Source organism: Aulonocara sp. 'chitande type north' Nkhata Bay, linkage group LG23, assembly GCF_057382095.1.
Source record: "Aulonocara sp. 'chitande type north' Nkhata Bay isolate Kocher_YH1m ecotype deep benthic linkage group LG23, A_spYH_male_GT1.1, whole genome shotgun sequence".
Classification (NCBI taxonomy): domain Eukaryota; kingdom Metazoa; phylum Chordata; class Actinopteri; order Cichliformes; family Cichlidae; genus Aulonocara; species Aulonocara sp. 'chitande type north' Nkhata Bay.
The window spans coordinates 32,808,796-32,824,231 of record NC_141365.1 but is presented as its reverse complement, the minus strand read 5'-3'; the positions used below and the strand labels follow the sequence as shown (position 1 = coordinate 32,824,231).

Genomic DNA, 15,436 nt, shown 5'->3' with positions numbered 1-15,436 from the left:
CTGCACCACAATCAGGCACACAAAAGGCAATTAAGTTGCTTGTATTCAGTTCTGCATCATGACTCAGATTTGGAATAAAGTTTATCTGCTTCAGCCTGCAGTTTGGCTTTTATACTGTGTGATTTAAACTCATTATGAAGTGTCTCTTATATAAATGCTGAGACAGAATGCATTGACCCTCTGATTCAAATTTTACTTTTAGTCACTGTCTTCCTACCATTATCAGGTCCTGTTGAAAGTCATTGTGCCTCATGCTAACAAGGCTGTACTCTGTCATTGTGATCACAATGTTTAACACCCACATCTCCTGTCTGTTCAAGAGGAGATGTTATGGGATGTTATGACTCCATCGCTAATTTCCAGGAATATATTTATGATATGCCATTACATTCGATTTTAATTATGTTCCAAGACTGTCATTGCCTTACCACTGGCAGGGGATAAATGGAAATAATTTTCTTCTATGAATAATAACAGAGGATATTTCTGCAGTTATAAATAATGTGTACGTATGTACTGTGTACCTGTTATTCATATAGATGCTGAGGCACTTCTCTTGATTTGACAAGTGACCTCTGTGCTACGAGACAGTTTCTCAAACCACCAGGCCCTGTGCTGCCATTGATGACATTCAATTCTGGAATAGATAGCAGACATACACGTATACAGTTCCGAGTACATCCAAATGTTCTCAGTGGAAAAAGGAAAACGGGAGAGGGGTGGGAAGCGCTGGTTACATTTCCAGAAGCATAGGCTTGTTTTTTAAATCTTTCTCATTTATAATCATTTAGCTTTAATACTTTAATGGAATCACAGCATCTTTTCACCCATCTTCTGTTTTTGAGTAGAGTCATCAGATTGAGTGGCTTGTCTGTTACTGTAAATGAGAATTTGTGCTCTTTGCAGTTTACACAGGTCGCCGTCATTCCTACACCCATGTTGCTTTTCTCACTTTCTGAATAAAAGACACTACTGCTACAACAGTGATCGACTCCAACACATTCTAACTTGCTGAGACGGTTAAAGAGTGACCTGGATAACTTGATTTGATGACAATTAGTTGTGGCGAACTGAAAAAGCTCACAGTTGAGCGTTTTACAGAGACATAGAGAGTGGAAACAAGGAGGGAAGTGTCACTGTAACCCCTGAGGTAGTGTAACACCAGAGCTGCTCGAGGCTCAGCTCACATTAGTATCACTCATTTGTGCTCACATACAAACATAACTGCATACACCCACACATACACACACACCATGTCTATCAAACCAAGGCAAAAAGTAGAGTTTTCCATTTAAAATGATTTTCACTTAAATGGTGCTGGCAGAGATTTCTCCGAGTGAGGGCTGTCAAGATTCCCATATAACAGTCAGATATAACCAGTTAACAGATGTTAAGCAACTGTGTGTGTGTATCCGTGTATGAGAGAGACAGCAAGAAGAAGAACTTGATCAAACTGCAGAGATAAATGTATGCTTGTGTTGAACTTTAGTTACCTTTCCACTGTGAATGAGTGTACGTTCAGCTGCATTCTTTTAATTATTGATAGTGGAAATGGAATGAAATTTCCAGCATCCTGAAACTGGAACTCCTCCTGCTGTGCAACTGTCAGGTACACAGTCACATTCAGCAATTTCTATTACCTAACTAATTTAGTTTTTTTTACAAAGGATTGTTGTTGTTTTTTTTTATAATAAAGATACCAGGATTTTGTTCAGCTATGCAAATTGTTTATCACACCAACCCTCTTCATATCCTTCTTTTATTCATTTGAATGTTGTGCACATCCATGCATCTTCCTCTTTTCATGGTAGCACCATATTTACCATGCTTTGTCCCATATGACCACTATGCCTGTCCAAACATGTCCAAACTATTACAGCCTTTCCTCTCTAACTTTTCTCCAACACACTCAACTTGAGCTGTCGATCTGATGTACTCATTTCTTCATGAAATTGATCTTGTCCATTTTGGTCATTCCCAGTGTCAATCATAATCTTCAGCTCTGTCACCTCCAACCAAGCCTCCTGTCTTTTGTTAGTGCTACTGTCGCCAATCCATATGTCATATTAGGTCTCACTATCATCTTGTAAATCTTCTCTTTTACTCTTGCTGCTATCCTTTTCTCACAAATCACCGCTGACACTCATATCAGCAGGGTAAACTGCCTGCACTTTCTCCTTCACCTCTGCACTCTCCATTGGTTTGTATGGTTGACCCCAGGTATTTAAACTCATCTGCCTTCACTATCTCTACTCTTTCTATGTTTACCTTTCCACCTGTCCCATATCTTATTCACACACACATATTCTGTCGTGCTTCCACTGGTTTTCATTCCTTTTCTCTCCAGAGCAAACCTCCACCTATCCAGGCTCTCGTCTGCGCGCTACTTTCACTATAGATCACAATGTCATTGGTAAACATCATATTCCACTGAGAATCCTGCCTGATCGTATCTGTCAACCTATCCATCATCATTGCGAACAAGAAGGGCAGCTCTGATGTAATCCCATCCCACTATATCTCAGTGTCTTGATGCATGTCCTGTACCAGCCTCACATACTTCTTTGCCACTCCTGACTTCCTCAAGCACAGCCACAGCTCATCTCTTTGCACCCTATTATTAATTTTCTCTAGATCCACAAAGACAGAGCACCTCTTTTTGACCTTCTCTGTACATCTCCATCAATACTTTTTACTACAGCTTTGCGCATCACCCTTGTTCAGAATGAGCAATGCTCAAGAAGTTGCAAACAACCCAAGAGCCACATCTCAGTTTCTACAGGCTTCAGTTATATGTGAAATATTACATTTTATGACAGGGCAATTAGAAAAAGACTGAAAAATCGCCCCTGGTGCACGCAGAGTATTTTCAGACGAAGACACCGTTTTAGTGTTAATGTGGACGTAGCCTAAGAGGACTACTTTATCTTGAAACTTTGCTAGTGGAAAATAAGATGTTGTTTGACTACTTTGGCTACTAGCCAGTTGCCACAGCTGCCTATGGTTGTTTATGTTGGTCTGCAAATACTCACTAATTATTAGCTCAGTAGAAGTAGAATTTGAAAAAATTCAATTCTTTAAAGTAAAAGTTGTGCCTGCAGCCAGCATGTTTCAAAAGACACTTTCACTTTGAAGCCAAATGGTTTTCATTTCCAGTTTGCAGATTCACAGTTTCCATACAGCTCAGGGAATAGCTGTGCAGTGCTTGTGGAAAAGTCCAACACCTTCAAACTGCGACCACAGCAGTGTCCTAGAGACCAAAGCAATCGAAAATAGTTGTGGAGTTGTGCAACACATTTTTCCCAGTGAGAGGTAAAACTCAGGGGGTTGCTGACCGCTGACTAGGGCTCTAGCAATTATTTTTCCAATGACTGTCATCAACTTCCAGCAAATAGTTAGGGAACACTAATTTTTCCCTCATGATCAGTGGTTTCTGGTAGCTGGTCACAGACTAATCTCTAGGCCTATGTAACTTCGGCTTTATTTGTCACCACATGTTTGCAAAACCTCAGTAAGAAAATTGAATATTTCTTCCAGTAGTGTAGACTGTTGACCTCTGCTGAGCCTTGGGTTTTGTGTTTTGGCCATTGCCATCTTGGTTTTTTGGAGCTATAACTTTTCAACCAGGGTTTAACTGAACAGCTACCATTTCAGTAGTGGGTTAACACTCCTACAGGTTACTCAGGTTATTTCCTCAGCAGGCTAAGATAAACAGCCAAGAAAACATTAAGGATTAAGATAATTCTACTGCCTGCTTGGCTGACAAGTCATTTACCAATGAACTGCCAACTCTCTTTCTTTTTGAAACCAAAATTGAAGAAATCAGTAAATTTTCTTTAATTGGTGAAATTAATACAATGACATCTCATGTCCTGTACAGCACTAAATATAATTAAAGTATCAGGTCTTTTACACTATAAAACAAAAATTTTACACTATAAAATACTATGAAAAAATCTTGAGATATCCCTAATTTCTTAATGATTTGCTACGAAAATGGGAAATAGGGGAAATGGGATATTATTAATTGAAACATGCATAGAAATACAATATATAAGGAAAAAAAGAATTTGCACAATTCTAATGAGATTATGAAAGTCAATAAGTTGTAACGCCCACCTTTATTCTTCAATAGAGCCTGAAATATCTTACGCAAGCTTTCTTGTAATTTCTTTAAGTAGGCTTCAGGAAAAGAGCTCCAAGCTTCTTGAAAGATATTTCAAAGCTCTGCTCGGCTGGAGGTAATGCCCTTCAGCAGAGCAGAGCAGTGATCCCTCAAGCTTAAAATGAGCTTGAACTGGCACAACCTTTGATGGTGTAATTAATGTAAGTTGAGAAAGAGAATCATGGCAGTGAGGCACAGACTGAGAGAACTGTGTTGAACAGAGACATGTATTGGATAGCTCTGTAATGAAAGGACATTGTTGGAATTGTTGGTCATTGGTGTATCAATGCAATATAAGACACTACCCTCATCTGAACTTTGTCCTTAGCTCCATTAGTGTTCCTGTTGTTAGTCCAAACCTTGAGGTCAAATTAAGGTTCCCGGGAGTCTTGTGTACTAAAAGGTGTCTATAACGTGTCTGTTATGCAGAATATCAACTTTTATCCACTGTGTTTGAGATGAATGCCGGTTTTATCTCATGCACAGTTGTGTTAATTTCATAGTAATGTCTTTGCTTGGACCAGTCATCTAGGTTACTGGAGAGACATCAAGTACAAAAACTGGCATGGAGGTGACTTTGCATGACTGGAACTACCTTTTTTTTTTTAAATCTTGTGTTTTTATCAGAATGGACACTGACTCCCCACTGTACCAGAGTAGTTATGTTCAAAAATGATAATGCTATACAATGTGGCTTTGGTCTGAAAATATTAAAGAGCATGCTGTGATTTGGCGTAGTCTGCATATACACTTGGTAACACACTGTGCTGCCATCCTGCCGAGCCATCTGTCTAGCAAAAGATTACTAGGTAGCTCTGTTAATCCAGGTAGCTTCCTAACTGCACCCTGTCAGTGAGGAAATGAAGTTGAGTGGAAAATGTTTCAATGAATAAGACCCACGTTTCCTCTCAGGCTTAAGGCTTGACCTTGACACACCAAGCAGTTTCAACACTAGCAAAGCAGTAGCCTTATCACGCTGCTTATATATATAGAATTCCCTCCAGTTTGGCTCAAGAATCTTGTTTATGGGGATGATAGGCAGTTTTGTGCGCATTAGATCACTTTCACCTTGCCAAAGTTTGAGATTCTTTGCCACTTACATGAACTGTGTGTCAGCACTTTCCTCCATCCACCATTCTCTGAGGATTAGAGACTAGAAAAGAACAGATTGTGTTTCTGTTTCACTTCATCCATCCATGACTGTAAATTTGTGTCATGGGAGGGCTGATGCTGAGTCACACACTTTCTTTAAGTTTGAAGGGTATTTTTTTTTTCAATTCTAAATCTGTTGTTAAAGCAGTAGAGATGGCACCCGATCTATTAAATGGAGATATTTAACTGTGTTTGCTTTGCTTGTCCTTATAAATATTCAGGTCAGAAATTCTCTGACTAAAGTTGTTTTAGTCAGAGAATTTCAAAGGTGTGCTCTCTCATTACACTGCACCATGTAAAGCAGCTCCATTGCCTGCGTATTAGATTTAGTTGGACAGAGAACATTCTGCTAATTAATGCTGCCGGCAGGCTGTGTGTGAGTGACTGTGTGTGTTTATGTGTGTGAGCCAGTGTCTGTCTGTGGCTGTTTCAGAGTGTGCTGAGCCGAGATCTGTGGACCTCATTAGCGTTTTTGTGCGCATGCTTGGCTGTCTCACTGCCAGTGTGCACGCAAGAAATGTAAATGTTATTTCTGTTTGTGTGAGTGTGTGCATGCATGTATGTGTATCTGTGTTTGCCTGTCACACTCCTCTGAGGCAGGATACACAGGCAGATGGGCAGAAATTTGCATCAGCAGCAGTGTCGGGAATCTTTCTGATCTGTCCGTTTATAACGCGTCAGGTGGCCTTCCTGCAGAGAACCTGGGCAGCTCTCTTTCTTCTCAGGAAGAAAGACATGCAGAGACAGGAGCAGAGAACGAGAGCAGGCAAATAAAGACTAAGGGGAATAAACCAACAGAAAAAAAAGGAGTCTGGATTTAAGAGACATGAAGGAGTAAAGGAGTAATGACCAGAAGAGATAGAGGGAAAAGAAGTTCATGTAGAATTATTATTTTTATGCAGGTTTAAAACTAATACTAAACCCATATTAAAACTGGTCACTCCGCTCCAAGTAACACATGCGTCAACTGAAGTAATGACAAAAAGTCAGATGTCTATTCATATTAATGTACAGAATCCACCTGCTTGCTGCTACTACTGCACATTCACCCAGTGTATATACTATATGTATGTATATATATATATATAATGTTCTTCCTCTACACCACCCCCCCCCCCCCCAATTTTTGCACATGTCGAGGAGCGTGTCAGGCTACATTTCACTGTGTGTTATACTTGTATAACTATGCATGTGACAAATAAAGAACCTTGAACCTTGAAAAGATCACAATGTCCTTGTGCCCCTGTATGGCTTAGAAACTATAAGCACTTCTCTACTCCATTGTCTTTTTCATATTCAACTGTATTTGAATTGAGCCATTGCTAAGTATATGACATGAGATCACATGAAAAATTATTACAATAAACAAAATATAGATTTTTTTTAACAAACTTTAAGTTTTTATAAAATTCCCATCACTTTCTTCTTCTTCTATTCTTCTTCATACACACAGCTTTAAACCCATTCTCATTCTTATGTTGCCTAAAAAAGCCATTGTCACCAAGTCACCATTATGTTTTCTAGAATATAATACTTGACACTTATGAATTATAAATGCCTATGGATTCCAAGCAGCCTATTTTTAGAGTCACTCATACACGTACACACATAGATTGCATTTCAAGGCTGGGGTTTTGTCCCTGCAAGCACTACTTTTATAGACTGCTCTGTACTGTACTGTGAACGAATTTACTACAAGTACTGGAAAGTACTGTATGTTAAAAAATAATATAGTATAGTCAACTAATCACATAAAAATGAAATCATAACTATCTATATTTGATGTGAGCATCTCCAGTTCTCCTGGGTACAGGTGCAGTTATTCAAGCTTGGAAAATGTGCCACAGGTCTCTGGATTTTAGACTGGCTCACTGTCTTTTGTCTCTTGATATAATCTCTGCATGGTGTGTTTAGTGTGGGGCTCTTTGTTCGCCTTGTGTTTGAAGATGCAGGCCATTTACCATTACATCACATAATATTTAGCAAGTTTTATTGGATTTTGTTCGTGGATGGATAGAATGCTTTGAGACTTCTGCACAGCACTGTATGGTTGTGCACATGTGAGGGCATCTGTGTGCATGCATGTGATTTGTTTTGCATGTTTGGTTAGTCTATGCAAATGTGCATTTGTACAACTTCAGACACTTCTTCAACACTACAACTGAAAAAATGTAATGATAGGTGGCTGGGTGGTGTTTGTGTTTTCAGTGGAAACACTGTTAAATGCCCATCTAAATGATTTATTCCATTTGTTTGTTGCCATAAAAGGGAAATTTCTTTCAACACCCTGTATATTGGCAGATGAATAAAGATAATCATTTGAAAAACATCTTGAAGTCACTTTGTACTGATGACAGAATGGTGCAGTGAGTTTAACTTTCTTTGGAGCGCTCAGTTGTTTCCATGGAGACAGACGGAGAAGATTTTAATTTGCAAACAAAGTGAGTCAAATTATAGGATGCTTATCACTGTCAGTGCTACTCCTTGTGCTTAAAGAGATAAAAACAACAGATGCATTTGTATTTTTATAATGACAAACATAGAGATGAAAGCTAAAATCAAAGTCATTGATTGAAGTTCATATTTTAAGTTGGGGTAAATAACTGAATCTGTCAGTATGAGGTAAGTACACAATAATATCTGGATGCACTCTTTTCATATCCAAAATATTCCACTAATAATGTGTGTATATTTGTGTAGGTCAGGATTTAATCCCTCTAGCTAACGTCAAAGTCCTTCTAGAAGCATGACTTACCACTTGGCAGCCATATTGGTAACTCTTCTGGGGCGATCGTGGCTCAAGAGTTGGCAGTTTGTCTTGTAATTGGAAGGTTGCCAGTTCGAGCCCTGGCTCCGACAGTCTCAGTTGTTGTGTCCTTGGGCAAGACACTTCACCCGTTGCCTACTGGTAGTGGTCAGAGGGCCCGGTGGCGCCAGTGTCCCACAGCCTGGCCTCTGCCAGTGCGCCCCAGGGCAGCTGTGGCTACAATGTAGCTTGCCATCACCAGTGTGTGAATGGGTGGATGACTGAATGCAGTGTAAAGCGCTTTGGGGTCCTTAGGAACTAAGTAAAGTGCTATACAAATACAGGCCATTTACCATCTTCTGGGTAGTTATTTCATAAGTGTATGGGGAGCGTGTGAATAAAATTGACAGTCAAGTCTGATTCAAATTGCTTTTAAAAAGTATGTTGAATGCAAACTAAACTATGTGGATTATCTTGTCTTCTTCCTGTCACCCCAACCGGTCGCAGCAGATGGCCGCCCCTCCCTGAGCCTGGTTCTGGTGGAGGCTTCTTCCTATTAAAAGGGAGTTTTTCCTTCCCACTGTCGCCAAAGTGCTTGCTTCAGTTGTGATTCAAAACAAGCTTCTTTTTTTTTACCTCAAGTCATAGTTGCTATATCAGAATGCTGTTCTCTTAATACTCACTCTGTAGTCAATGCTGTGTTCATAGTGTAGTGTGTATATGTGTGTATATAGTGCCGGTTTACACCAAGAGTCATTTTAAGGTAAAGGTACGGAACTGGAGAGGGAACACTAGCAATCTGGTCATTCCCTGTGAGTGAGTAGGCAGAACTAGGGTGAAGAAGAGGCAACCATCTGCTGTGACTTTATGTTCTGTATTATCTGTAAGCTACAGTGCTACAGTGTTGACACTGTAGTCACAGGAGGCACGGTAGTCGTCCCCCCCCCCCCCCCCCCGCCCCAGATTTAAGTGAATAGTTCAACCCACCCATGGTGACACTGATATACTGTTAGGCCCTGGATATTGCTTAGCCCTGCAAAATCTGGACTTCCTAAAACATAAATCAAAACCAGGCCTTGTGAACTACTTTGGTTTACAAAGCTGCACAGTAGCATTTGAGAACCTGATATAAGAAAGTGAGTGGTAATCCACAATTCTTTTGTAGGCAGAGTAAGAATCGCAGTTTAGGGTGTTTGAGCAGCAGTGCATCTATGCTCCCCCAGAAGCTGGGCTGGGTGCCTGCTGGGTGAGCTATAAATAGCCTAATAGTGATACCAGGATTTCAAGTCTAGTGTGTGAGAGAGCATCTTCCAACAATGTCTATGTTTATTAGTTAAAACATAAACATGCATCTCATTTTTGTTCATTGCTCCTGTACTACAGCTTTACTAATGTTGGCAACACTTCAATTACTATTTAAGCCTAGAGTAGGATTAAAGACGGAATCAAACCTAAAAATAAAAATGTAACAATCATATTTTCTGTTTATTTGAGGGTTTTTTCTGAAGCTAGGACAAGTCAGCTGGTAGGAATGGTCTACAATTTTGTCTCCTATATCTGCTTTATTTTTGTTCACCTCTTTCCTATTTGATCAATTAGGAACATTTAGATGTGAGGCATTAGCAGCTAGCAGGGTTGTATTAAATTACCTCCCACTGTGAAGCCATTGCCAACTCTAGTAATTGGGCCTCATTTTTTTTCCTTCCATGAGAACTGCTGTGAAAATATTCATGGTTGTTACATGAAGAAGAAATTATTAATTATTCAAGGGGATACATTATTTAAATAATCTGCTAATGTTAGGTTTGATGTAAGCTGTTTGCAATGTTTCAACTGTACTGAACTGTGAAGGACACTTGCCGCATGTCTGTATGTATAAAATCATTGAGCTCCAGTGGGTTTCCTCTCAAAGGCCTTGTTGACCTTTTCACCCTCATTTTTCTGCCAGACCTGCCTGTGTGAGCAACGTTATCTGGAATAAGATGCTTGAATGTCAAAGGGTGTTAATGGAAAACTCCAGGGTCAAAATGTCTAGAAACCTGCTATGTCGGGTTTAAATCAGGTTTTCCATTTTGCTTCAGACTGAAAAATTACAAAGATTGATTGGGCCTCATAATTTCGAGATTCTGTATCTGCCACTGGCTCACATGTTAAGTCAATCAAATAGAAAACTCTTTCTAACTGTGATTTCCTTTTGCTTAGGTTCAAACTTCCTCTGTGCCACCCATATCATCCCTGTGAAGAACGAGGAGGGTGTGGTCATGATGTTCATCCTGAACTTTGATTACATCCTGGATGAAGGCAGCAGTGACTCGCTGGAGAGACTAAACCATACCTCACCTTCTAAAGCTGATCAATGTGAGTAAAAACATGCAAGGCCCAGGCAGGAGAAGGTCGGTGCTAGACGACCGTCTGTGACATTTGGTCGGAGCTTTTATTCGTTCCCCAAATCTGGTTGTGTTTGTACCATTAAGTAAATATAGTGTTAGAAATAATACACGTATAAAGGTGGACATATATTAGAAATACATAAATATACTAGAGACCAGTGTTGGGACTAACGCGTTATTAAGTAACGCGTTACAGTAACTACGTTATTATTGTGGTAACGAGCACGGTAACTAGTTATTATGCCAAAGCCGGGAACGCGTTACTCGTTACTGGGATTTAGAGAGGCTCGTTATTCGTTACTTCGTGTGGTGGCTATCGCGGAGCTTCCACAGATTCAATAACATTAGCAAGTGGTGGAAGCCAGCAGGTGGATGAAGGAAAAGGGAGGCAAGAGGAGAGACCTGAAGCGGCCGCTGGTCCGAGAGTGTCAGGTGAACTGAACTTCAGGTAAGAAGTTATAACCTGCAGTCCATCTGGGTCAGATATGAACCAAGTTTAGGTGGAGTTTATTTTTGTTATGCTGACTTTTTCGTACTGCGTGCTAGCTAGCATGACGGAGTTTCTATACAGCTGGGTGGTGCTATGTTACTGATGTTGAACTTTATTTTGTTCATAAGGTTAATTATTAGAGTTGCCAACCGTCCCGTAAAAAACGGAATCGTCTCGTATTCAGAGAAAATATCATGCGTTTCGTATTGAGGTGAAAAGGAACACAGTTTGTGTTTCAGCTACAATGAAAAAGACACAAAGCTGGAGTTATTCTGTGTTTACGCTGCACAGCTGCCTCTTCTTCTCTCATCCTCTCACCCTCCCTCTCCTGTTTCTACTTCAATCATGAAACTGATCAATGATCAGCTGATCGGCTTTTCTCTCTTGTTTATTTATCGCCCACTTTGCGCCAGAAAGAGGAAACCAGCGGATGTCGCGGTAAACAACAGCAGCACGTTTAAGCTTGATCAGCTGCTGTTAGAATTTATTTAATATTAATTTCTAGTATCAGCTGATGTTGGCTGGAGCCACAGCTGTAAACCTGCTGGTCATGATATGGTTTGGTTATGTGATGAGAGGGAAACATGAAGATGAAACCAGGAGATGTCCTTACTGAATCATCAGAGCTGTGATGGAGAAACAGGTTTACCTTTTAGGTGACATGAATGAGTTGAAGGGAAGTTATGAACTGTTTCTGAGAGACAAATAACACCAGGATCCTTTTCTAAGTAGCTGACAGCTGGTGCAGGGGCGGGTCTAGCAAAGTGTTGCCAGGGGTCCATGTAGGGCATTAAAAGGGAAAGGGGGGCACAAAGAAATACTTTCTTATTCTCATTTAAAATGTCTCACTTTTAAAAAAATAATTATCTGAGTCTTGCAACAAACAATTGATAGATTGATACATATATCCCATCAGAACAGTGTACATCACTGTCACAACAGCGTTTATTTTCATTCAAAGGTTTTATGATTTTTCCTATAATGGTCAAAATGCCCGGGACGATTTTTTTTGTCCCAGTCCAGCTCTGTATGCAGCTCATCTGCAGTCTGGTGTTACCTACATCTTCCTATTCAGAAGGCAGAATTTCCGAGTTCTGAGTACAATCGAAAGCACCACGACTGCAGTTTTTGTGTTGGATGTAAAAAGCAGGCTAGGATAGAATCAGGCGTGGGATTTCTCTCGTGGAAATGTGCACATTATTTTTTCCTTTCTATTGGTAGGTGGCACAGTGCACTTGTGGCAAGTAAGCAAGCTAGAAGACTGGCAGTCTGGCTGGGTATCCAGTTACGGAAGCAACACATTAACAAGAGAATTCTGAGTAAAACCAAAGTTACTTTCCCTAGTAACTAGTTACTCTGAAAGTAACGAGTAACTTGAAGTAACTGAGTTACTTTTGATAGAAGTAACTAGTAATGTAACTAAGTTACTAATTTAAAGTAACTTACCCAACACTGCTAGAGACCTACTATAATCTTAATGTTGCACATGCTGCTGTCTGCTATAATTGATATTTCACTTTAGTATAACTGATCCGCACTTTGTGTTTATGCCTTTTTTGCGCTGATTCTAAAGCTGTTAGTTTCATCTCTCTCCAAACAATATTGACCGAACCAGCAGCAAAAAAGATCCAAACTATGCTTCACAAAAACATCGTCATGAATTCCCTCTGACTTTTGCTGTTTTGCTTCCACCACACTTCATGCACAGCTCTCTCTCTCTTTCTCAGTATACTTCAAGAACAGTTTCCCGTCTAAAAATCTGTTTTCTGCATTATTCGCTTGCTTGTTACGCACAAGTCTGCCGTTGTTTACAGCGCTGTCGGCTGCTGTTTTTTTTCCTTTTACTTGCTTCCGAAAAGAAAGCCTCATTTCTGCTGTTCAATAGGCTTCTGAACAAATGTAAACTTTTTAAAATTATGCAAAATGCATAATGCGCTAATAAAACCGCTGTAACTTCAGAGGTAATGTTCATATGTTGATTAATGGTTTTCTTTCATTTTTGATGTACTGCAGAATATATTTTATAAAATCCCAGGCCAGGAAAATCACCTTCATGTTTTTCTGTGTTTTCTCTTCAGCTACTTTGACACAAAGGCATCTGCTGTGATGCTTACACCTTTGATAAAGTCTTGCAAGTGTCAGCTTCCTTTTTATAGATACAAAAATATGTAAATGTACTGATCTGAATTATAATATTTCTGGCTCTCTGAGGCAAAATTTCCCAGATTTAAATCGAATTGAATCAAATCGTGGATCGTGAATCGGAATTGAATCGAATCGATTCTAGAAATCAGTGACAATACCCAGCCGTATACAAGACTGCTCAAAGACGTTTCACCATTAATGCTTCAATTTTATCCATCCATCGAATTTAAATTTAATTCATTTGTCTTTAATATCAGGCTATGTACCACAAACTTTTAAGGTGGTGGTAATTAAACCAATATTTTAAAAAGTCCTTAATCGATCCTTAATTATAGACGGATTTCTAAACTTGCTGTTATTTTTAAAAGTTATTGAAATAGTGGTATTCAAACAGTTAGCTGATCATCTGCAAAGGAATGGTTAGTCTGAGGAGATTCAGTCAGGATTTAGAGTGTATAGCACAGAAATAGCACCACTGAAAGTCAAATGATCTTGAAATTGGACTGGTGTCTGTGCTCATCTAACACGGCTGACCACAGTATTTTACTACAGTGATTAAAATACACTAATGGTAGCAAAAGAACTGCATCGCATATCTTTATACAGGGAGTGCAGAATTATTAGGCAAATGAGTATTTTGTCCACATCATCCTCTTCATGCATGTTGTCTTACTCCAAGCTGTATAGGCTCGAAAGCCTACTACCAATTAAGCATATTAGGTGATGTGCATCTCTGTAATGAGAAGGGGTGTGGTCTAATGACATCAACACCCTATATCAGGTGTGCATAATTATTAGGCAACTTCCTTTCCTTTGGCAAAATGGGTCAAAAGAAGGACTTGACAGGCTCAGAAAAGTCAAAAATAGTGAGATATCTTGCAGAGGGATGCAGCAGTCTCAAAATTGCAAAGCTTCTGAAGCGTGATCATCGAACAATCAAGCGTTTCATTCAAAATAGTCAACAGGGTCGAAAGAAGCGTGTGGAAAAACCAAGGCGCAAAATAACTGCCCATGAACTGAGAAAAGTCAAGCGTGCAGCTGCCAAGATGCCACTTGCCACCAGTTTGGCCATATTTCAGAGCTGCAACATCACTGGAGTGCCCAAAAGCACAAGGTGTGCAATACTCAGAGACATGGCCAAGGTAAGAAAGGCTGAAAGACGACCACCACTGAACAAGACACACAAGCTGAAACGTCAAGACTGGGCCAAGAAATATCTCAAGACTGGTTTTTCTAAGGTTTTATGGACTGATGAAATGAGAGTGAGTCTTGATGGGCCAGATGGATGGGCCCGTGGCTGGATTGGTAAAGGGCAGAGAGCTCCAGTCCGACTCAGACGCCAGCAAGGTGAAGGTGGAGTACTGGTTTGGGCTGGTATCATCAAAGATGAGCTTGTGGGGACTTTTCGGGTTGAGGATGGAGTCAAGCTCAACTCCCAGTCCTACTGCCAGTTTCTGGAAGACACCTTCTTCAAGCAGTGGTACAGGAAGAAGTCTGCATCCTTCAAGAAAACATGATTTTCATGCAGGACAATGCTCCATCACACGCGTCCAAGTACTCCACAGCGTGGCTGGCAAGAAAGGGTATAAAAGAAGAAAAACTAATGACATGGCCTCCTTGTTCACCTGATCTGAACCCCATTGAGAACCTGTGGTCCATCATCAAATGTGAGATTTACAAGGAGGGAAAACAGTACACCTCTCTGAACAGTGTCTGGGAGGCTGTGGTTGCTGCTGCACGCAATGTTGATGATGAAGAGATCAAAACACTGACAGAATCCATGGATGGCAGGTTTTTGAGTGTCCTTGCAAAGAAAGGTGACTATATTGGTCGCTGATTTGTTTTTGTTTTGTTTTTGAATGTCAGAAATGTATATTTGTGAATGTGGAGATGTTATATTGGTTTCACTGGTAAAAATAAATAATTGAAATGGGTATATATTTGTTTTATGTTAAGTTGCCTAATAATTATGCACAATAATAGTCACCTGCACACACAGATATCCCCCTAAAATAGCTAAAACTAAAAACAAACTAAAAACTACTTCCAAAAACATTCAGCTTTGATATTAATGAGTTTTTTGGGTTCATTGAGAACATGGTTGTTGTTCAATAATAAAATTATTCCTCAAAAATACAACTTGCCTAATAATTCTGCACTCCCTGTATGCAAATTTGTAGATGTAAATCTACTAATTTTTAGATGGGACTCTTCTTCACACACAAGTTAGTCACGGAGTTCCTCAAGGTTAAATGCTGGGACCAATACTTTTTAAAATTATTAGAAAAAACTGCATTCAATTTAATTGCTCTGCAGATATCCAGCTGTACTTATCCAGGAAGCCAAAT

General features: G+C 39.8%; 1 protein-coding gene across 6 annotated transcripts in view; it reads left to right on the top strand.

Moving 5' to 3' along the window:
• The window catches only part of LOC147302243 (voltage-gated inwardly rectifying potassium channel KCNH7-like), a 77,699-nt gene that overhangs the window by 15,093 nt on the left and 47,170 nt on the right, over positions 1-15,436 (top strand). For all 6 annotated transcript variants that reach the window (XM_086283499.1, XM_086283497.1, XM_086283498.1 and 3 more), the window contains exon 3: positions 10,266-10,421. In XM_086283499.1, coding sequence (XP_086139625.1) covers positions 10,266-10,421 — 156 coding nt within the window. The remainder of the gene's footprint in view (positions 1-10,265; positions 10,422-15,436) is intronic.